Source organism: Prunus avium, chromosome 5 (genome assembly GCF_965620075.1).
Source record: "Prunus avium chromosome 5, drPruAviu1.hap1.1, whole genome shotgun sequence".
NCBI lineage: Eukaryota > Viridiplantae > Streptophyta > Magnoliopsida > Rosales > Rosaceae > Prunus > Prunus avium.
In genome coordinates this window covers 29,059,693-29,081,256 of record NC_142288.1, presented here as the reverse complement: position 1 = coordinate 29,081,256, position 21,564 = coordinate 29,059,693, and the positions used below count along the sequence as shown (strand labels likewise).

Sequence of the window (21,564 nt, the reverse complement as noted above, 5' to 3'; positions counted from 1 at the left end):
AGCTGAGTATTACAATATGCACTTGATTATTAACAGTAATTAAGCAAATCACAAAAGAAGCTGTTTGGGTTGACTCTGGTTGTCCAGATTGGTAGTGTGGTTTTTAGGTACCACAAAAATCAGATGTTCCAAGGCATTTGGATAAGCTTTGAGTCTTTCTTATCCACAAAATCTCCACACCTAAAAGGAGTGAATACAGAGTGAAGTAATGCTTTTGGCCATGAATTTTATATGATTCAGCCATGATGCTCTGAAGAAGACAGACCTAGCAAAAAGATAAAACACTCTCCTTGACAAGAGAGATGTTACAAAGTCCAAAATTCTTGCAATCCTCCGCTCATTGCCTTCCTCCTCCAACACCACCACCGCCCATTCCACAACTCCAAGTTGTACCCACTTGCTCATCTTTCCCTTCCATCAAACAATGCTGCAAATTCTCACGTAGAGAGCTCACAATTGGAAGCAATTCTCTTTTACTTGCCCTTCTGGCCTCGCAGAGTTTAGAGGCTTTGTTACCGTCCAAAGCACAAGCTGAGAACCTGGTAGACGACGACACAAACAGAACTGAACAAGAAGCACAAACTTCAAATGCTACTGCTGCTGCAAGCACTGACAGAAGCCCAACAAAGCGTGCATTTCTCGATATATCCATTGATGGAGAGCCTGTTGGTCGCATAATAATTGGGCTACAAGAAGACGATGCCCCTGTTGGAGCTGCGAGATTTGGCAGTCTTGTGAGTGGAGCTGCTGGGACTAGCTACAGAAGGAAAGAGTTCATTAAGATTATGCCCAACTACGTTCAACATGGAGGCGTGAGATCTTTTGGTATAGATGCTGAGCTCGCAAAGAAGACAGGAACCAATTTGGAAGTTGATAATCTGATGGAAGAGTGGGAGAGACTGAATGAAAAGTGTGCGGGGATCAAGAACAAGGCTGGAAGTGTGAGCATTGTTGTGAGAGATCCTTCGAGACCACCCCCCAAGATGAAGCTGGTTGCCCGAAAAGGGAAGTTGGAGATTGATCAAGAGGAGGTTGGCACAGCCCCGAATGGAACGGAGTTTGTGATCACCACCAAGGATTCGCCTGAGCTCGATGCTTCAACATTGGTGGTTGGAACAGTCCTGGAAGGTAAGGAGGTGGTGGAGAAGATTGGTGCGGTGAAGACAGTCCAAGAGAATACCAGTTCACCTTATTTCAGGTAAAACCCTTCTATATAAACCTAAACCATCCTCCTCATATAGCCTTCAAGGCTTCACCTTTGTGATGATATTTAGACGCTAACAAAGCAGGTTGTCGGCAGGGTGGCCAAGCTGATAGGAGATAAGAGAGCTGTTGTGGCAGAAAGAGGATTCAACCGCCCTTACGCAAAGGTTGTTATCACAAACTGTGGCTTGATGAAGTAACGTAATACTCGGCAATTTTTTTTTTGGTTTGTCTTTCCAGTTTTGTAAGAAGAGAAACACTTCAATGCAATACATCAAATCGTTGTAGAAGTCTTAATCAACTTCTATTCCTAAAAAAATTTGATAACTGTGTTTATTTAAACCGCAAGTTGCCCAGCTGATAAGGAGAATGTTACAGTTTTTAAGTTGGGCAATAAAGGAATGTTACACTCTAATCTTGTAATATAGTACAACACTTCTAAAGCTTTCAAATGGGTTTTGATGCCATGAGAGAGGGACATTCGAATGGAGGATGCTACAACCTAACCTCATATCACAACCAATCCTGGACCTCCTTGGATAACATTTTACGGGTGGCAAAAAATCAGTCAGCTACTGTTTAGTGTTTTGAGTTAAAACAGTTGGCTTCATTCTTTTTGGAGAAGGAGACGTGAAAAGATTTCTGATTGAAGTGACAGGGTCATCGACCTGTACAAATGATCAAACGCCAAATCATGATACTACTCAGAAAACAATTCGACAATAAACAAATCCAAATTTACATGTAAAAACACAGACGGACTACATGCATTCAAACATGTCTGTGTGTGTGCGTGAGAGAGAGAGAGAGATATATATATATTGCAAACTGCCAATTCCCATGTTTGGCAAAGAAGAGATATTGATGAGTTCCAAAACATAGGCTGGGAAGGGATAATCTCAGTCAACATGTAGGCACAAAAGGAGAAGTAGGCCTCAAGAATACCTTAATTATGGATTTAGATGAAGGAGAACCCCCTTCCTGTCGTTGTAAAGCAGATAGTGTTTGTTTCCATCCAGGTGCTCCATTACCTGCTGATGCAATCCAGGGGCAGAAATATCTATGCTGCCTGATAGGATCAAACTCCATCGTGCTACCAGGCAATACATGCGTTGGGTCCTTCACTGCAAGAAAAGACAAAGCAAATTATTGAAACCTATTTTGATACCATACGGGAAATGCCTTGACAAGGGAGCAAAGAGACGTCATGTCATGCATATGAAATACAGGCTGCTGACAATGTTCTTGATTACAAAACTTTGACCAATCGGTCAGTGATTATAGTTGCAGGTACCAATTATAGGACCAAATAATAGTCAAAACAGATAAATTAGGAACATTAACATGAAACAGACCTATTGGTGAATTTACGGAACACGTCTATGTGGCAATTAACTGCATCAATAAATAAAGTAAAACAAGCACGAAACTAGAAAAGGTGGAGTTGGGCACAATATTATAGAAGCAAAAGATATATAATTTTAGTGTTTGCGAAACAAGCAAGGAGACTAGTGTATCTATGCATTCTATAAGGAAAATATAATAATAATAGTAGAGCCCATGGAATACATATTGCTTACCACTACTGCAGGCCACAAGTTCATTGTTTATGGGAATTTGCACTCTGTTTTCACTACCCTCGCAGTTTGAGGTGGGTTGGGCATCAGTTATGGAGCTGTTAACATCTGCATTGTCTTCCAAGTTAGATGGAACACTTGGAGAATCTTGTTTTTCGCTGCCATCCACAACGATTCCTGATTGTAACAATTTTCCTTCGTTAGAAACCATCACCAGTGAGTCATTTTTGTCCGTTTCACTATTTTCATATGTGATATTGGCGTCAGAGGCTGTTCCAGGGTCCCTGACTTCTGAATTCTCCAATCCGACATTTCCTGCATTTTCTCGGTAGTGTTTGTCCCCCTTATCCATCTGGGAATCAGATTGCATAACTTCTTGGCTAACAGACACACAATCTCTAAACTCAGAATCATATGAAAACCGGGCCCTTAAATTCCGGCCAATAACAGGTAAAGAAATTGTTGCTTTGAAGTTCTGTTTTGTTGGTGGAGGACCCCCAGCAATTGTCAAATTTAAATTTGAGAACCTCTCCTTCGACAATGTTGCACCATCTGAGCCAGCACCTACAGTATCTACCCTACTGTCAAGATGATTTTTAGTGCTTGAATCAGGGGTTCCAGGATGGCTTTCAGAATGTACTTCTGCATACCCAACTAATCTGAAAAATTCCAGAGGCCGTGGAACTGTTGAGAAAGCCCATAATCCTACACTGGCTCCACAAAGCTTGCAATCTAAGACAACAGAATTGGGTTCAGACTGTATAGAACTAGAAGTGCTGGCATTTCTCTCTACCTCCACAAGTTCATCATTACTAGTAGAGTGCACATTGATGCTTGGATTTTGTCCATTAGTAGCTGAATGAGATGAACTTGAAATATTTGCCTTCATGACTGAATGATTTAGTCTGTTCTCAGAATCAACAACATACGGTAGTGAACGAGGTTCCCAGCCGCATAAGCTTATGAGCTTTTGTGCCTGCAAAAACTATTCAAACATGATTAGTCTACATGAAGAAAGCAAGAACGCTAGAAACTATTAAGATTTCTGTAAAAAGAAAAGATTCCGAAAGTGTTAAGAATCAGATTGAGAATATATGAAAGAGTGATGTACAAGTACATACAATGAAGAAAGCAAAATTTAGCAATAAAAAATGAAGGAAAAGGACTCAGATATCTCAACACAAGTAATATCAGCAACAACAGGCAAACCGAAGATCAATTATAAAACTTTTGCCAACACGACATGCAAAACGGTTAGGGGTGGTACAAATGCAAATTAAACAGGTGCAAACCTGATAATACAACTTAGCAGAATCTGCACTGCCTTCATTGTCAGAATGTTCTGTTCTAGCAATGTCGCCATACCCATTGCCATAAAACATAGAAGACTGTCCAAGAAATTGCTCGAGCTGAGGGCTCTTCATGTACTGAATGGCTGAAGAAGAAATCACAGGAAGAACTGAAAGTTGTAATAGAGCAGAGCAGCGTTCTCTAAATTTATCAACTAAAACCGGAGGCGGGGTAGGTGGAAACTCTGCCAGTATTTCATCACAAGTATTGTCAATCCATGGACAAAGTATTTTATGTCCGTTGTCCAGCTTTAAACTAAATACCAAGGCTGCCTTCTCAACTGGAAAACACAGGAAATAGCTTTAATTTAGGATGAATATAAGTTAACAACAAATATTTGCTTCTTAATTTACAGCAATTGATTAATTGGTGGAAGATTTAGCATAAAGAGATGAATAACATGCCTTGCTGCTGATTCCAAGATGATGGAGTAGAAAAGAAGAGACGTGCCCCACATGATTCACATGCTATTATATCCGTATCTACATTGATCCAACCTCTTCTGGCACAATTTATAGCACTGACCACCTGTTCAACATTGGAGAAATCTGTATTATGTAATGGCTTCATTGTAAATGACTCATTAACCAACGACGTTGTTTCACCATACCCTAGTTTCTCTTTTAAACATAACAACACAGCAAAGGCAAAACCAGAGCTCATTTCAAGACCATATTCGGAGCTATTTTAGTTAGCTAACAAACAAGTAAACACTAACCATACAAAACCCGTTCTGATGTATGATAGAATTCTAACCTTAGGCTTGGCAAACCAAGTCATAGACTTGAATGTAGCTACCCTCCTCATAAGATCCCCACGGTCCCATGGCCTACAGAGTGGAGCATGAGCCGGTGCAGGGGGAACTGACAAATGCCGCGAGGCCTCCACTCTATCACTTCTCGATTTTGGTTCCACCAATGCCAATGCAGAAGATGGATTTGCTCGCTTTTTGCCTCTTGATGTTTGTACACTCGATGAACTGTTAGGAAAAAGAAAAAAACAATGAGCATTCTATGGTTTAGCTAACAATTACAAACACGATTTCCATAAATCCTACACAAGAACAGTCATAACCGATTTATGGTAATTTTATTTAATAAAATGAATTAATATGATATAATATGATATAATCTGGCATTGAACGACAGCTAGCGACCATGCGATTTCAATAGCACAATCCTAATTACGCTGAGAGATGAAACTTCTCCAATCAAACTCTTATAAGCAAACATAGAAATCGATATCTTCATTGACGGAAAACGAGCAAGAAAATTCGGAGGAAAATTTTAAGAAAAAAAAAAATTTACGAACCTGGAAGTGGAGCTTGGCGCAGATTTGGGAGCGAAAAAGAGCTTGTCCATGATGGAATGGAACCTCTTCTCAGAATCTTTCGACATTAGTTTTCTTTCTTCTTCGTTTTCCAGAAGAAATTGGAATATTGGAATATGAGAATAGCTTCGGGAAGTTCAGAGCTAACGACCTAATTAAGATATAAAAGCTGTGTGGTAGTGTATCTATTGTACGTGCTTGCTGTTGCTGGTGAATATGAATCTCTCAAGCTAACACAAAATTGTTTCCTTCTTCTTTCTCTTTTGCTTGAAATCGGGTTCTAATTCTAGGGCGGGCCACGACGGTGTTTCGCAGTGAGGGTGATTAATAGATTTCACTTGTTTCTACAGCTCCAGCTCTTGATATGTATTTTTTTTTCGGGAGATTCACTATTATATCCAATACAGGAACTCAAATTATAAAAAAAAACCATATATGAAATGAACTTTAGAAACACATCCGAACCCATTTACAATACAACAATAAAAGTGCTTTTAACTTCTTTTAAATTATAAAATTGTTCTTGATTTTTTAAAACAAACTCAACTCAAAAACCTCATAAAAAAGCCCAAAACAATCAATAGGGCATCAAAGTAATTTAATAATCAAAATTAAATTCAATAAGGTCAAATGTCATTTTTTGTGTTTTTTTTGGGTTTGTTTACATAAATTAAATGGTGTAGGGTTTATTTATAGTTTTAGTGCTAAGAATAGGTATTTGACTAAATATCTCTTCTTCTTTTTCGGTTTGAAAGTTCCTTGATATTCTTTATGTCGCATGATAACAAGGTAACCTTCCATTTGGATGAACGAATTGAAAATTGCATAGAATTATAAAACGACGGAATTTAAATTTTCATCATTTCAATTTTTGGCAATTGAAGATTTCAGTGTTTGGATTTATGTATGCCGAATTTTATAAAGGCTTTTTATCACAAAACGTCCCTGACGTTTGCGAAATTATCAGATTGCATCCTTAAAGTTTTTTTGTATCACTAATGGTCCCTAACGTTAATATAGGTGCTCTTAAATAGTCCTTCTGTCAAAAAAAAACTGTTAAATCCAGGGATATAATCGTCAAATCAATCTAAAATTATAAAATATATATATAAATTTCTCTCTCCCCTCTTTTTTTTATTTTTTTATTTTTTATGTTTCCTTTCCTTCTCTCTCTCTTTCTTTTTTTCTTCTTTCTTCCTCTCCCCGAGTTCAGTCTTATCTCTCCTCTTTCTTTTTTATTTCCTTCCCTTCTCTCCTTCTTTTCTTCTTCTTTCTCCTTTCTTTCCCCGAGTTCACTCTTCTCTCTCACTCTTTCTTTTTTTCTTCTTCCTCTTGTCATGGGCATTTTTTTTCTTCTTCTCTCAGCTAGAAAACTGGGCATTTCCCCATTCTCTCTCCTTTATCTTCTTTTTTTCTTCATTCTCTGAGAATGATTTGGGTACAATGTGCAAGGGTTGGTTTGGGGCAAAAAGTCACGACGTCGGCTTCTATTGGCCTCTTCTTCTACCTTTGTTCAATTTTTATTTTTATTTTGGAAAAAAGCTGAAGAAAAAGAGAACAAAAAAATCCAGACACAAACCCATTCGCAGGAAAATGAGCAACGACGATGGTAATCGGAATAGGAATAAGAAAGGCCAGTGGACACCGCCAAACAGACCCTACCAGGAGAAAGAGGAAGACATGAAGATTTGGGGAGAGAAAGAAGAAGGAGGAAGAAGAAAAAAAAGAAAGACAGAGAAAGAGAAGAGTGAATTCGTGGAGAGAAAGAAGAAAGAAGAAGAAAAGAAAGAGAGAAAGAAGAAGACAGAAAGAGAGAAGGAAAGGAAATAAAAAAAGAGAGGAGAGAGGACTTTTTATAATTTTGGATTGATTTTACGATTCTATCCCTGAACTTAACAGTTTTTTTGACAGAGGGACTATTTGAGAGCACCTATATTGACGTTAAGGACCATTACTGATACAAAAAAACTTTAAGGATGCAATCTGATAGTTTCACAAACGTCAAGGACGTTTTGTGATAAAAAGCCTTTTATAAATGACACTATGGAAATTGTGAAATGACACCTATTTTAGTGGAAATTAAACTTGGGAATTTGATGCCCCAATTTTCACGATTTTTTTTGCAAGTCATTTAGTAAATTCCGCGCTTAAGTTGCCAAACAAAGGAATTGTCAATTTTTTTCTCTTAAATTCCCGACTTTAAGCTAAATTCCGAGTTGTTTTTCCTCTTAAATTCCCAACTTTTAGCTCACTTTCGAGTTGTTTTCCCTCATCCAAATGGAGGGTAAAAGAATTAGTTAAACCCAAGTATTTCAACCCAATGATATTTCTTTAATTTTCATATCCTATTTGGTTGGGTCAATTTGCTAAGACAATATGCCGATTCCAAGTTCGATACTCGTTTCCATGTTTTTTCTTCTTTGGAACTCGTCCATTTGTATTAAGTAGTTAGAATATCAATTTGTCAAAACAAAAAAAAAAAATTGTAATACATTTTTAATTCCATATCACCTTGAAATAATAAAAAAACACAACAGCAAAAGTTAAAGTGTAACGTGGATAACACTTTTTGCTATCCCCATTTCATAATACAATGATATAAGAGATAACTTTTCCACGTGTCATAATGTTTACAAGTAAGTTTTTTTTTTCGTACGTGGAGCTAGCTTTAGCTATAATGTAAAGCCTGCTCCATGCAAATTGAGAGGTCTCAAGACTAGAGTCATTCTATAGTGAGAGTCTTATATAAGGTCTTTAGATGAGGTTATATCTCTTAATAATAGGATTAAACTAACCAATTTGATCCCACAATTAAAAGAAAGGGCATCATTTAGCGGCCTTATCTCACTATAGAATTCTGCTCAAGAGTAATATTTGGGCCTCAAGGTTGACAACGTAGGCCCATACATAAACAATACAAAGATTTGATCCAAACTAATAATGGATATTTGGGCCACGAGAGATTCAAGAGGCCCATCACCTTCGTTAGAGTAGAGATGACAATGACATGCTAAACTAAAATAAAATGTACGGAAGCAGTAGGCTGCACTCTGCAGCTCTCTAACATATATAGATGGTGGACTATATTTTACACTGCACTACATATAATTATATATATGTTATAAAACTAAAGGAATTGAGGAGAGAAATTAGAGAAATTGAGCTGTAATAGAAAAGCTCTGATATTTTCATTAATTCTTTTTCTCTTTTCTATATCTACCAATGAAAGGGCGGAAGCCCACTTATATACAAAGTCTGTTGGCTTCCCGTGGGTGTGCAGTCGATCTCCCAAAATCTTCCTCCAACATCATCTTTATATTCTTCATTATTTCCAAATGCGTGGGCTCCACTCATCAAGACTTTTACAACACTCCCCCTTGGAGACCACCATGTATGAAATATGCCTCGTTAAAAACCTTGCCAGTAAAACCCAGTGGGACAAAAACTGGTCGAAGGGAAAAAGAGTACATAACCATGTGTAACATAAAGTTCTGTGTATATGGACGCGCGTGAGACACTGCCTCGTTAAAACCTTGCCAGTAAAACCCAGTGGGACAAAAACTGGACGAAGGAAAAAGAGTACAGTGTGTGAAGGTCTTTAGTGACAGCACGCTCCCCCTGATGAGTATCTCCCCCTGATATCTTCATTACTATCTTTCTAGAGAAAAGATCTTTCGAATTGAGTGAATGATGTAGCCACCAACAATTCATGTAGTTGAGTAAGTAAATATATTTCCAGTGAGCTATCTCTATGTAAATCATAGAAATTTTCAAAGTCCGCGTATCTAACAAAACCTGGAAAATACAATGTCCAGTCCAGTATATTTCCGGAAAATCATTTAAGTGCTCAACGGATAATCCACATAAAATGCTTCAATACTTTCTTAGTATAAGCAAGAATCTCGTTGGCATAATGCTCGATCTTCAAGCCGAGACAAATGTTACTTGAACTTTTCAGGAGTTTTAACCAAGTATTAACTCTTCATGAGTTTTGATCAATTATCAACTCTTTAAGAGCTGTAATGTGTTGCAACCATATCGTAATTAGTGTACTCACTGAGGCAATTTATACATATTAGTATTGAGTACAAAATGTGTGCTTCAGGCACACGTCCTTCAAGGACTTGCTTCATGCAATTTCAATCCTTCATGGATTTAAGAGATTATACTTCATGACACATTATATAGCTTTATATCCAGCTATTTGTTTTGCTTATACATCTTGAGGGAATCACTTCTGGCGATATGCTTCGTGCATTTAATAACCCTTAAAGATAATATGTTGGTCTCCGTAAATGTGCAATAAGAAGGCACAATTGCATCTGTAAATATGGAGAAACCCAACATTCCTTGTTTCTGCCAGAAACATTGTGTCATACAAAATGGGTATATTCCCATTTAATCTGAACACCCAAGTATATCGTTCAGTATAACATCTTTTGGGGTTCGTACTATGGGTTTGTTCTTTCACGTTCATTCTCATCTGTAATGGAATTGCCTCTTTCCATTTTGGCCAATGATATTGTCGACATTTAATAATAGAACGTGGTTCCAATCAACACAGCCTATTGATGATTTGAGTAGCTACTCCAAAACCAAAAATTGTCATTCATCAATTCATGATCCCACCATTCTCATGTGCATGCGCATGCATCAATTATAAGCGTTTCTTTGCTTTTGGGTACCCGAGCCACTTCAAGGGGCTTTTACTGTCTCTTTCCAGACAGACATATCTTATAGAATGAATTATGTGAGAATGTGGATCATAACCTCCAGTGGAGCGTTATTTTACAGTAGGGCGTGGATAATCTCCATTTAAGGAGTTGGAACATTTAGAACCCATATATCTGTCATGCTACAGGCATGCCACAGATTAATACATACATGTCAATTAATTGTCCTTCTGGAACTTGAAACCATATAATTTGCTACGCATCAAGCGTGCACTGTATTACCATTGACATGTTAAAGGATTGTCCTTTAGGGACTTCAATCCATATCATTTGCTACGCAACAGACGTGCATCATATTGATCACTGCTATACCCATATTCTATTCTTATGGGACTTTAATCTGTGCAGTGTATTATCAATGTATCCAACTTGCAATCTGTGAAATTTGCATTAATAATTCATGGATACATATTAGAACGATACAAGCCATTCTTTTGAAATGGTCATTTGCACGGCGTTCTTCCTGAACGGCCTTATCTCCTCATTTGGTTACCTTTAAGGATGTAGTACAAAATATCAAAATAATAGTACAAGCATGAAATAACACAAGTATTTCTTACATCATTAGGTGGGAGAAACTTTTCTCAAGTATCATTCAAGCTCGTATCGGTTCTGCAAATATAATGTGATGCTTGATGATCTAGTTATATCCTGCAAGAGCAAAAATCACAATCCTTCTGTTTCTGTCAAAAATATAACCCTCAGTGTTAGGATCACTACATGGATTTGTTCTTCTGATGGTGGATCTGAAGAAACAAAATCCCTTATGAACAGAGAGTTATAAAAAGAAAGAAAAAAAATACAAAAAATTGTGATATTGATTGCAAGGTAAGGTAAGCAATCAAGGAAGGAAGCTGGTGGGAGCAAACTACAAACTCTCATCTCTCCTAGTCAAGGAGAACTTCAGGAGATCAGAGCATGTGTTCATTCTAGCAGTTCCCTGATGTAGCGGAAACGTGATCAGGGATAATCTCGCTTCCAGAATGGATGATCAGAGATAGTCTCGCTTCTAAAGCACATCGAGGGCTCACTAATATGAAAAACAAGTAGATATTGCATCATTGGATATGAAGAAAATTGGGGGAAACTAAGTGTGTTCTGCAAAGAAAATTTCGTTAGTAACATATTTATACACAAATAAGGGAATAAGTAAATTCGGTGAATTTCAAATTAACCGTAGAGATTTGCAAGATTCTCGGGGAGCCTTTGAAAAAGTAGCTCCGTGAAATCCGCAAAGCAAGATCGGCTTTGATGAAATAATCCTGGAAAACGCCGAAAGTGCCGACAGACATTACTGGAGACCACGTGAAGTTTTTGGAACCTGGGAAAAGAAAAAGAATATGGGGATCCGGGGAAATATTGGGATCCTGGAAACGGTGCCACATTTCCACCTATAGATATTGCATCTGTAACATCTGATTAGAGTAACTGCGTTTCAACTCAATTCCTTTTCATTCTCTGAAAGTCCAGTTTTTCTAAAACTTTCCTCAAAAACCTTCTAAAAATGGCTTCCTCTTCTTCCCGCCCAAATCATCTTGATTTAAATGTTGACCCCAAAACAGCTCGTGACATCAAAATATGGCAGCCATCCTTTGCATCCCAAAATCGTCATCTCACAGTTGATGATTCTGTGATGATGAATGATGCTACTGCTGTCACAGTAGCTAGGAATTTCCTTATTCCTATGGATGACATGTTGTTAACCTGCAGGTCTGAAGAAGAGGCCATTGATGACTCATTGGCTTTTAGCATTCAGAGTGCTGCTTCTGTTTCTAACATGGCTAATCGTTTGCGTGCTAGAGCAAATGAGATTCAGGAGTTGAACACTGAAAATTCGTCTCTTCAGAGAAAACTTCAGGAGTCTCAACAGGAGGTTGAGAAACTTAAAGAGGAGAATAATGCCTTGTTGAAACTAGTGAGTTCATACTCCACTGATACGCAGACAAGGCTTAACATGCTGCAGATTTCCAATGAAAAGATTCTGGAAGAACACGAGTGGCTCATGGCTAAGCTTAAGAGGCGTCGTCCTCTTCCTGCAGAGGCTTCCAGAACATAATGGAATTTTATAGATTTTAACAGAGCCTGCTCCTGTCTTGCAGGTGAAGAAAATCTATCTGTTGTATGCTCCTTTTCTGTTATAATAATTGGGCAAATTCTTAAACTTGCACCTTGTGGTTTTTGCTTCTTTTCAAAATGACGGTTTGGAACCTTGTGCCTTATAGGTTCAAATAACCACAACAAATCTCTCAACTTACATATTTCAATGCATGTGAGTCCGGAGCTTCTGCCCAGGGCTAAGCACGACTTCAAAATTTATTTGCCCTTTTCAAATGGGCATGAAATATGAATTGAGTAAAAGCCATGATAATATTGCAATATAGTAGTGAGGAGCATTAACTACTATATACCCAAAACTTCAAGTTCGGGATCTCTCATATATTTGGATCCATGGGTTTCCGGCCCAGATCATATAATATACCAACATATGCGAGGAGCCTCAATTCATCCTTTGAGGTTTATCCTGATGTTATCCATTTCACGGTGTATTCTTAACAACCGGAATTCACAAAATATATTTCTTTCTTGAGGTGTCGATTGTAACAGAATCGAACTTTATCAAATTCATCATTTTCTTATGCCCAAAGAAATATGTGGTGTTCCACAATTTGCAATAATACCTCAAGGGTTGTCCATTTAATTGTTGGCACTTCAGGTTCTCAATATTGCCAGATTTGAACTTCATGCCAAAATCACATATTCTCATGGTATGGACATTTTTATAAATTCCTGTACATATTTCAGGACTTTAGTCTTTTACATAATTGTCCATGTTTTGAGGATCTCCTGGCATCTCATTTAATTACTCATCCATGAGTTTAAGGAATTGCAGGTTCCCTTTTGTATATAGTGACGGTTTACCCCAAATGGTTAATATTTATGCATACGTCACTATTCATGTATATGGTACTATTCATCAGGTCATGAATACGTATCTATTCATGCGTACAGTACATTTGCCAGTACAATTACTATTCATGTGTACGGCACTATTAACCAATACAGTACTGTTACATTATCAAGGAACTCCAAGTCCTTATTTACATGTCAAGGATCAAGGATCTTCAGATCCGATCTCTTATTTACAAATACAGTACCGGAGAGACTGCCAGCTCTCATATCATTATCATCATCAAGGATCTTTCAAGTCCTGATGTAGTTGTATGATGAGGATCAAGGAATTTCTGGTCCTGATCTCTGTATGCTGTAAAAACTCATCATACCACACAATTAATTCATAAAATAAATAGCTTGTAAATAAATTACTGGTAAATAAATTGCTGATATGGACGATAAACCCGCACCATACTTTAAATAAATGTAAATGTGCGGTAAAGTAAATTCATAAATTAAATTGCTTACTGTATGGACGTTAATTCCGCACCATACTTTAAATAATAAAGTAAATGTGCGGTAAAATAAATGTGCTTGTATGGGCACTAATTCTACTCCATACTTTTAAATAAAAGTAAAGGCAGTTCTGTGGACGATAAACCCGCGCCACACATTTAAATAAATATTGTTGTATGGGTAATAAACCTACACCATACAGTAAATACATTATATGGGTAATGAACCTACACCATACAGTTAATCAAATAAATGCGGGATTAAAAACCACCACTTAAAAATATATGAGGTGTAACCGTCCATAGAATTACTATATATTATTATATTATATGTTCTCATACTAATATATAATCAGAAAGTGGTTAGTGGCAAAGAATATCACGCATGCTTCAAGTTTCCAATTCAATTGCTTTTGTTCTGTCCCCAGTCAATTGCTTTCTTATCATTATAATATATTAAACCAAAAGCTGCTTTTCAATATATCATGTCTTGTTAAATTGGTTCTTGTGTAGGTTTGATTCCAAGCCTGTGCTTTTCCACTATCACCAGTATACCTACACTAATCTTGTTAATAATATTGTAAAGAAATAATAGAATAATAGAAAAAGGTGAGAGGTAGGGAGCTTATCCTTCGGTGGGTTTGCTGTTCTCATCGAAAGATGCTTTAGCGCTTCCTGCACAAGCTCCAACTCATCTGCTCCAACACGCCTTGGGTCTGTGGAGTATTTGATGGGCAAAATTTGGCGAGAAAAGGTTGTGAGAGGTTGGCGTGGAGCTGGCAGCTCTGCGAAAGGACATAGCAGACCAGCCATTTGCAAATGATTGCAAAGGGTTTGAGCCATTTGGGGAGATGAACAGAGAAGTGGAGGAGGCTCTGGATGAGCATGGCCAAGCCATGGTGAGAATTTTGGAGGAGGCAGATCAGTTGAGGCTAAGCACTGTCAGGGAGCTTGTGGACATATTGACAGTTCTTCAGGCTGTTGATTTTCTGGTGGCAAGTAAGAAACTTCATTTGTGTATGCATAAATGGGGCAAGAACAGAGACCATCTCCCGCTCTGATTACTTTACAACCACACACTTGCAGAGTAACGTTGCAGTTGCAGAAGAAGATGGATGGAAGGAGGGAGGGATAAGAGATCTGGGTTTCATCAGAGAATTCAGCTGGTATATTTGAAAGCGAATTCGTGCTGATAACGTGTTATAAAACTAAAGGAATTGAGGAGAGAAATTAGAGAAATTGAGCTGTAATAGAAAAGCTCTGATATTTTCATTAATTCTTTTTCTCTTTTCTATATCTACCAATGAAAGGGCGGAAGCCCACTTATATACAAAGTCTGTTGGCTTCCCGTGGGTGTGCAGTCGATCTCCCAAAATCTTCCTCCAACATCATCTTTATATTCTTCATTATTTCCAAATGCGTGGGCTCCACTCATCAAGACTTTTACAACAATATAATATATATAGCCTTTTTCTGTCAAGGGTGGTCCAAATATATTCAAAGTGGTTCTTTCTTGCATTGCAATTTGCATTCACTCTCATCCTTTTGCTTTCTTTCTGGGCAGTGGGCACCAGCCAGCTATCCTAGCAATAAGACTGTATGTGATCAGAGATGATATATGATGGTAAAGTATAATATGATTCACTTAATTTAATAGAAAATGCACCTTCAAATTTCTCCATCATTCAATTCAAATGTGTGTCTCATAAATGGGTCCCCTGGCTAGCTACAAAAAGCCTCCATCTATCTACTTCTGTCAAGCTAAGCTCTAATCAGTCTCTGCTGTGCAAACCAAGTTGCTGAAATTTCTGCCATAAATTCATAATCAATGTTTTAATCCCATTCCGACACAAACTCCCAAGCTAGCTATCATGCTCACCTCTCTCTCTCTCTCTCCCTCTCTCTCTCTCCATTATCTTCCTCTTTCTTTTTTCTGTAAACAACTTTTGAAGTGTCTTCACCCTACTATACTAACAGCCTAATGCCATAATTATCTAACTTACTGACTTGCTTGCAGCCGCTCCTAGCTACTCTCTTGTGTATTGTGCCTTTGCATTAGCCATAATTAGCTAGCTAACGCCCAACTCCCACCACTTTTAATCTAACTCGTGCATCTTTCACACCATAATTTTGTTTAGATGGATATCGTTAATGGTTGTTCTGCAAAGGTTGCCTTTCTCTTTTCACATCTACGTCAATTTATTATGAGCATTTACTTCTCTTTTCCTTTTATAGTCTGGGTTTTCAGGATTCTTCATTTCTATTTTGCTTCTCTTTCTTTTGTGTACCAGTTCTTTTTCAAACAAGTTAGTTACCAGCCAGCCAGAGCAGAGCCAGGCCATATATTCTTTGTTTCTATTGGCAATGAAGAACTTCTCCACTATTGCAACTCAATATATTTATGTGCTATTCCTCTTGCACTACTGCTGCTGCACCATGTTTGTTCTGGTTTTAGTGCAAGCAGCAGACCCTTCATCATCGGAAGCACCCATGCACAAAGCAGAGCAACAAGCCCTTTACTCTGCTGTTCAAGCCTTTGTGGGCAGCTGGTGGAACGGCTCAGATCTTTATCCTGACCCTTGTGGCTGGACCCCAATTCAGGTATTAATATCCCAATGATCAGTTGTAATTGTCATCAGCACTTGAATTTCCACAATTTTCAATCTGCATTATTTGTGAAACTCAGAAATGTTTTAATGATCATGCGCAGGGAGTCTATTGTGATCTCTACAATGACTTCTGGTATGTTAGTGTTATAAATATCGGGCCGCTCTACGACAACTCTCTTCGGTGCACCGCAAATATTGTTGAGTTTTCACATCACCTGTTCAAGCTCAAGAACTTGAAGGTCCTCTCATTTTTCAGTTGCTTCCTCTCACCAAGCCAAAACCCTATAACAATTTCCACTTCAAACTGGGAAAAGCTTGCAAACAGCTTAGAATCCTTGGAGTTTCGATCAAACCCCGGTCTCATTGGAACAGTTCCAAACACTTTTGGTTACCTCAGAAACCTGCAATCTCTAGTTCTGCTAGAAAATGGATTAGGAGGCAACTTGCCTGAGGAAATAGGCAGTTTGGTCAACTTGAGGCGGCTTGTCCTTGCAGGAAACCAATTTTCAGGTAAGATTCCAGAAAGCTTTGGAGGGTTGAGTAAGCTATTAATATTGGATGCAAGCAGAAATAAACTGTCTGGTTCATTGCCTTTGACTTTTGGAAGTTTGACTTCACTTCTAAAGCTGGACTTAAGCAACAATATGTTGGAGGGGAAGTTGCCTAGAGAGATTGGAAGGCTAAAAAATCTCTCACTTTTAGACCTTGGCAGTAACAAAATATCCGGTGGGTTAGCTCAGTCACTTGAAGAACTGGTTTCTGTAAAAGAAATGGTGATATCCAACAACCCAATAGGGGGTGGCTTGAAGAGCATTGAGTGGCAAAATCTACAAAGCTTGGAAATTTTGGACCTTTCAAACACATGCTTGACAGGGAACATTCACAAGTCCATGGCAGAAATGAAAAGGCTTAGATTTTTAGGACTTAACAGCAACAATCTCTCAGGAAGAGTATCTCCAAGGCTGGCAGCTCTGCCTTGCATCGGTGCTCTTTACCTTTATGGCAACAATTTCACTGGAGAACTTGAATTCTCAGAATCCTTTTATAGGAGGATGGGGAGGCGCTTTGGAGCTTGGAACAACCCAAAACTTTGTTACAGGGCTGAAGGAAATTCAACAGGCCATGTTCCTTATGGGGTAAAATCATGTAAGCAAGAAACCACTATTAATATTTCTGGTAATGTTCTTTCAAATGCCAAGTTAAGTGAAGCAAATTGGGATCACAGTATCCAATTTGTGGCATCCTTGGGATTTTCAAGTTGTAATCTTGATGGGGTTCTGTGGGTTATTATTGTCCAAGGGATGTTGGTTATTCTTCTTCTTTGATGAAATTAATAACTGTTTCCAACACCATTTTTCCTCTTTATAGATTATCCTTTGTAAGTTTTCATTTACTGTCAACAACAAGAACTAAAAACTGAGAGCCAAAAGAACAGCCCTTTTCACTAGTCACTTCTACCCTGAATCTGAAAATTGCTAGAGTAAAAGTACTTTTAAAAAAAGAAGAAAGAAGGCTCAATTCAAAGTTTGTTAAAAATCAATCAACCTATAATATTGCAATCTTAAGCTAAGTAAAAGAATGGCCGGCATTTAGTCAGAGAGCTCAGCAGTCGTTCAGTACTTGATGAAGAAAGTTTCAGTTTCAGTTTCACCATGTGATATAACTTAGTACTTGGAATCTAACTGTACCCAATTCTGCTTCACTACCCAGTCATTCAGAGAACAGAGGCCGCATTTTTTAACCATCTGGCTTTTTGCAAATTATAATTAACAGGCTGCTTCTCACCACAGAAAGTTTATGATTTTGAGTTACTTTTACCACACGGTAAGAAACATTTTCCTGACTGTCCTCTCATCATCTCAGCTAGTTTCACTCAACAGCCTCATCCTCAGCTGCCATTTGAAAAACAGTTGTACCAAGTCAAAGATAGGCCTTGCTCAACGGATACCTTCAACAAGCTCACCACCTCCACTTTTTACTCCTAACAATCCTCAGTTTGTTTTTTCACCTTCAGTAACAAACTAACTCAACTGCAGTAGACTTCCTCTTTTTAAGTTCAGCCCAATGCTCTCACTTCCTCATCAAACACTATCACTTTCTTCTTCCTAGCGCTAGTGGGCAGAGAGCTCCCTACACAATCCAAATTCTACTTCATGGAACCCTCCAAAGTAGTTCTCTTCTTTTTTCTTCTTTCTAGCTTCCAAGTCTTGTTTGTAACTTGCACGAAATTTGAAGTTGGAGGCAAGAATGGGTGGGAGGTCCCCAAATCAAAGAATGACCAACAAATGTATAACCAATGGGCATCAGATAACAGGTTCAAGGTCGATGACACTCTCCGTAAGTCCTCCATCTATATCTACATACACACTCTTTAATTAAGCACCTAAACCCTACCTCTGAATTACTTTTGTAAAGGGTTTTTTACTCAAGTGGTTGAGAACAATTACCCTTGCATCCGAGATATTCCAACCTTTCGAAGCCTCTTTCATGCAATATTGCTTGTATCACAAAAGTTTTTTTTTTATCTAACTAAACTTGCCACTTGGGTAATATTGTTTTGCTTTGTTTTTCATGGACTTAGATTTCAACTACACCAAAGACTCGGTGCTGGTGGTGACCAAGGACGAGTACGAAAAATGCCATTCTGCTCATCCCATCTTCTTCTCCAACAATGGTGTGACTGTGTTCACATTGGACCGGCCTGGTTTGTTCTATTTCATTAGTGGGGTTTCTGGGCACTGCGAGAGAGGCCAGAAGATGATCATCAAAGTGTTGGAACCAGCAAGCCCACCTCAATCTGCTGACCAGAACGAGCAGAAGAATGATGCTGCAGTTGCAATGGCCACCATCTCTTCTGCAACTCTCATGTCCTGCATTATGTCATTTGTGGGGGTCCTTTTCTTCTGAATGCAGTGATCAGTGATGGTTACTATATTTTTCTTTGCTATTTTTTCCCATACCCCTGATTCTTAATTAGGTTTTTTCTTTTAGTTTGTTTCCATTAATTGGGTAAGTTTAGATTAAAAGGAGTGTAGGACTGGAACTGATTGAGAAAGTAAATTTGTTTCAAGTATGATATTTCTTTATTTCTTTATTATATTATTGTTATTATTTTCTCTCTGTTTTTTTGGGTAGGGATTGGTTTTAACTCTTGAACAAATTATTTGCCTTCATCTTCATACAAACCATAAACGAGATAACTGCATTACATGCCTTCTAATATAAGATATGATAGCATAAGATATTTGAACATATACAAAACATGTTTCTAATATATAATAGCATAGCATTGGATCAGGACATTAACGGGATGTTATACTAACACCAGTCTTATAATGTGTTTTTGGCGCATTTTAACCAAGTTTTCAATGAAGGGAAAACCTTCATTCACTATCCCAATAAATAAAAAAGGTTGTTTTCTACACCAAAGCGAAAACTTCTATGCCAACAGGGTCCAGTGGAAAAGGTTTTCACTTACAGACCGGTGTATCGCTACAAGGCCCCTTACTAAATAAATAAAAAGTAGAATTTTCACTATTTTACCTAATACAACAAGTATTCAAAGTTCTGTTGAACTCCTACATATCAGTTTCAACAAGAATGAACTAATTTTATTCATTGCAGCATATCATGCAATATTTCAGGTTATAAAACTAGTATAATCTATATGTTCATATTTTGTGTGTTTTCAAGATTAGTACATTATTGTGATAATGATGAGTCATCCAATGCCTAAAAGAAGAAAAATGGCATCTTCCCCTGTTTGAAACTCATTATATTTCTACCTTCGTCTATTTGCATGGGCAAGTCATGCAATGTAAAAGTTTTGCTTTCCTCATGTTCTCTTGGTTTCTTGCTTTCCACTTCTTGCTCATTTGGGAGTGCTTCTATAGTAAGCACTTCTGCACATAAGCGATTCTCATAAAAGCACTTTTATCATAAAGATGTTGAAATTTCCATTAAAAAATCCAAGTGCTTCTTGAAAAAGCACTTGAGAGTACTTTTTGAAAAAGCAATTGGGAGTGCTTCATGAATAAGCACATAGGATGTGCTTTATTAATAATCATGAAAAGCACATAGCATGTGCTTCTTTATAAAGCGCTTTTACGACCTAGAAGCACTTCTAACATTTTCTGCCAAACACTATTAGAAATGCTTTTGGTTATCATAAAGCGCTTTTAACCCTCTCAGAAGCACTCCCAAACATGCCTTTGGGTTTTAGAATAAAAAGCTTTATTTCCCTTTCTTATAAACAACCACCCCCCTCCCCCCCCCCCCCCCCCCCCAAAAAAAAGAGCCTAAACCAAGCACCTATCTAAAATTTGAAAAAAGAGAAGATAAAGCCCTTATTATAAAATGGGAGAGAAACTCTCATGCAGCAGGGATAACACTTTTTGCTAATCCTGACCAATAACGCAATGACATGTATGATAACTTTTCTACGTGTTATTGTGTTATTGGTTGGGGATAGCAAAATAGTGCTATTCCCGTTATAGGTAAGTTTTTTTTGGTAAAAGGGACCCTCAAAACAAAATCAAAGAGGAGGAAAACAATAAATTAAGTTAAGTTCACACCCAAAAAAAAAAAAACAATAATTGTTTGTTTATTTTAATTCACTTTCAAATCTCATCCATGCAAAAATTAACAAAATTAAAAATGGATTAATCATCATACTAAAATCAAATAAATAAACAAAAACATTATGTTTTGTGAACATACCATAGTGATTGCCTTAGAAATCAAATGGGTGATCTAATTTCAAGTTAGATAAGTTTTTGTGAAGATAAAAATATTTTAAAACAATATAGAGGGTTTGGACAATGAAACCACGTCACATTTTAGGGTAACATTTAAAAAAAATTTGTTTTATACTAAACTAGCCTCTCCGCACGCACTTCCGCGCTTGCGAGATGCTTTTTTTTATAGAAAATTTTAAATTTATTTTAGAATTAAAAAAGATAATGGGTAGTTGTGTTCCATAAAAATAGAATCCATTATCTAATTTTTCTTTTAATTTTAAAGTTTTTTAATATGAAAAAGTGTGAATTTACCATATTATCCTCATTTAATTAATAATTTCAATTCTTAATGTTTGCATTAACTAAGGGCATTTTTTGGTATTTTGAATGTTTCACCATTCTCTACCTTTTGCTTTATATATATAGATATAGATTTCATATTAGTTTCCTACTAAAAGTTACCATATTGATTATTGAACCGACTATACATCGGCTTCTCTTACGCGTCGGATGACCAAATACGCAATAATATTTTCTATATTTTTCATTAGTTAATTTTTTTTTAATTAAAAAAGACTAAACCCTACTGAATTAGAAATTCGCCGTTTCCTAAAATA

At 37.4% G+C, this 21,564-nt stretch overlaps 4 protein-coding genes across 6 annotated transcripts; 3 read left to right on the top strand and 1 right to left on the bottom strand.

Moving 5' to 3' along the window:
- The first annotated feature begins 145 nt into the window (after nucleotides 1-145).
- LOC110754112 (Cyclophilin-like peptidyl-prolyl cis-trans isomerase family protein) lies at nucleotides 146-1,753 on the top strand. Of its 2 annotated transcripts, none has more exons than XM_021955132.2 (2): nucleotides 146-1,198; nucleotides 1,301-1,753. In XM_021955132.2, exons 1-2 carry the CDS (start codon nucleotides 303-305, stop codon nucleotides 1,401-1,403), a joined length of 999 nt encoding a protein of 332 aa, XP_021810824.1. In that variant the 5' UTR covers nucleotides 146-302; the 3' UTR covers nucleotides 1,404-1,753. The 2 variants fall into 2 exon arrangements, with proteins under 2 accessions (XP_021810824.1, XP_021810825.1); XM_021955133.2 differs by having other exon boundaries at nucleotides 1,290-1,753.
- On the bottom strand, nucleotides 1,298-5,812 carry LOC110754111 (C3HC zinc finger-like protein). 2 transcript variants are annotated; one of them, XM_021955130.2, is made up of 7 exons: nucleotides 5,442-5,812; nucleotides 4,887-5,109; nucleotides 4,535-4,658; nucleotides 4,073-4,410; nucleotides 2,784-3,765; nucleotides 2,149-2,327; nucleotides 1,298-1,871 (listed from the first exon to the last, which is right to left on the bottom strand). In XM_021955130.2, exons 1-7 carry the CDS (start codon nucleotides 5,525-5,527, stop codon nucleotides 1,776-1,778), a joined length of 2,028 nt encoding a protein of 675 aa, XP_021810822.2. In that variant the 5' UTR covers nucleotides 5,528-5,812; the 3' UTR covers nucleotides 1,298-1,775. The 2 variants fall into 2 exon arrangements, with proteins under 2 accessions (XP_021810822.2, XP_021810823.2); XM_021955131.2 differs by having other exon boundaries at nucleotides 2,784-3,756; nucleotides 5,442-5,811.
- A 9,556-nt stretch (nucleotides 5,813-15,368) lies between these two features.
- LOC110754065 (uncharacterized) lies at nucleotides 15,369-17,553 on the top strand. The gene is made up of 3 exons (XM_088253530.1): nucleotides 15,369-15,767; nucleotides 15,891-16,200; nucleotides 16,310-17,553. The coding sequence occupies exons 1-3, from the start codon at nucleotides 15,751-15,753 to the stop codon at nucleotides 17,531-17,533; spliced, it is 1,551 nt and encodes a 516-aa protein (XP_088109656.1). The 5' UTR covers nucleotides 15,369-15,750; the 3' UTR covers nucleotides 17,534-17,553.
- A 543-nt stretch (nucleotides 17,554-18,096) lies between these two features.
- LOC110754146 (early nodulin-like protein 6) lies at nucleotides 18,097-19,255 on the top strand. Its single transcript, XM_021955183.2, has 2 exons — nucleotides 18,097-18,545; nucleotides 18,790-19,255. The coding sequence occupies exons 1-2, from the start codon at nucleotides 18,362-18,364 to the stop codon at nucleotides 19,113-19,115; spliced, it is 510 nt and encodes a 169-aa protein (XP_021810875.2). The 5' UTR covers nucleotides 18,097-18,361; the 3' UTR covers nucleotides 19,116-19,255.
- Nucleotides 19,256-21,564: the final 2,309 nt, after the last annotated feature.

What these genes read in the sequence shown, in the direction of transcription:
- LOC110754112 (XM_021955132.2), top strand. Translation starts at nt 303, where the DNA reads ATGTTACAAAGTCCAAAATTCTTGCAATCCTCCGCTCATTGCCTTCCT. An exon ending in ACCAGTTCACCTTATTTCAG is followed by an intron (nt 1,199 to 1,300) that starts GTAAAACCCTTC and finishes GGTTGTCGGCAG; the next exon opens with GGTGGCCAAGCTGATAGGAG.
- LOC110754146 (XM_021955183.2), top strand. Translation starts at nt 18,362, where the DNA reads ATGGAACCCTCCAAAGTAGTTCTCTTCTTTTTTCTTCTTTCTAGCTTC. An exon ending in CAAGGTCGATGACACTCTCC is followed by an intron (nt 18,546 to 18,789) that starts GTAAGTCCTCCA and finishes TCATGGACTTAG; the next exon opens with ATTTCAACTACACCAAAGAC.
- LOC110754065 (XM_088253530.1), top strand. An exon ending in GTGGCTGGACCCCAATTCAG is followed by an intron (nt 16,201 to 16,309) that starts GTATTAATATCC and finishes GATCATGCGCAG; the next exon opens with GGAGTCTATTGTGATCTCTA.
- LOC110754111 (XM_021955130.2), bottom strand. Translation starts at nt 5,527, where the DNA reads ATGTCGAAAGATTCTGAGAAGAGGTTCCATTCCATCATGGACAAGCTC. An exon ending in ATCTTGGAATCAGCAGCAAG is followed by an intron (nt 4,411 to 4,534) that starts GCATGTTATTCA and finishes TGTGTTTTCCAG; the next exon opens with TTGAGAAGGCAGCCTTGGTA. An exon ending in ACTTGTGGCCTGCAGTAGTG is followed by an intron (nt 2,328 to 2,783) that starts GTAAGCAATATG and finishes CTTTTCTTGCAG; the next exon opens with TGAAGGACCCAACGCATGTA.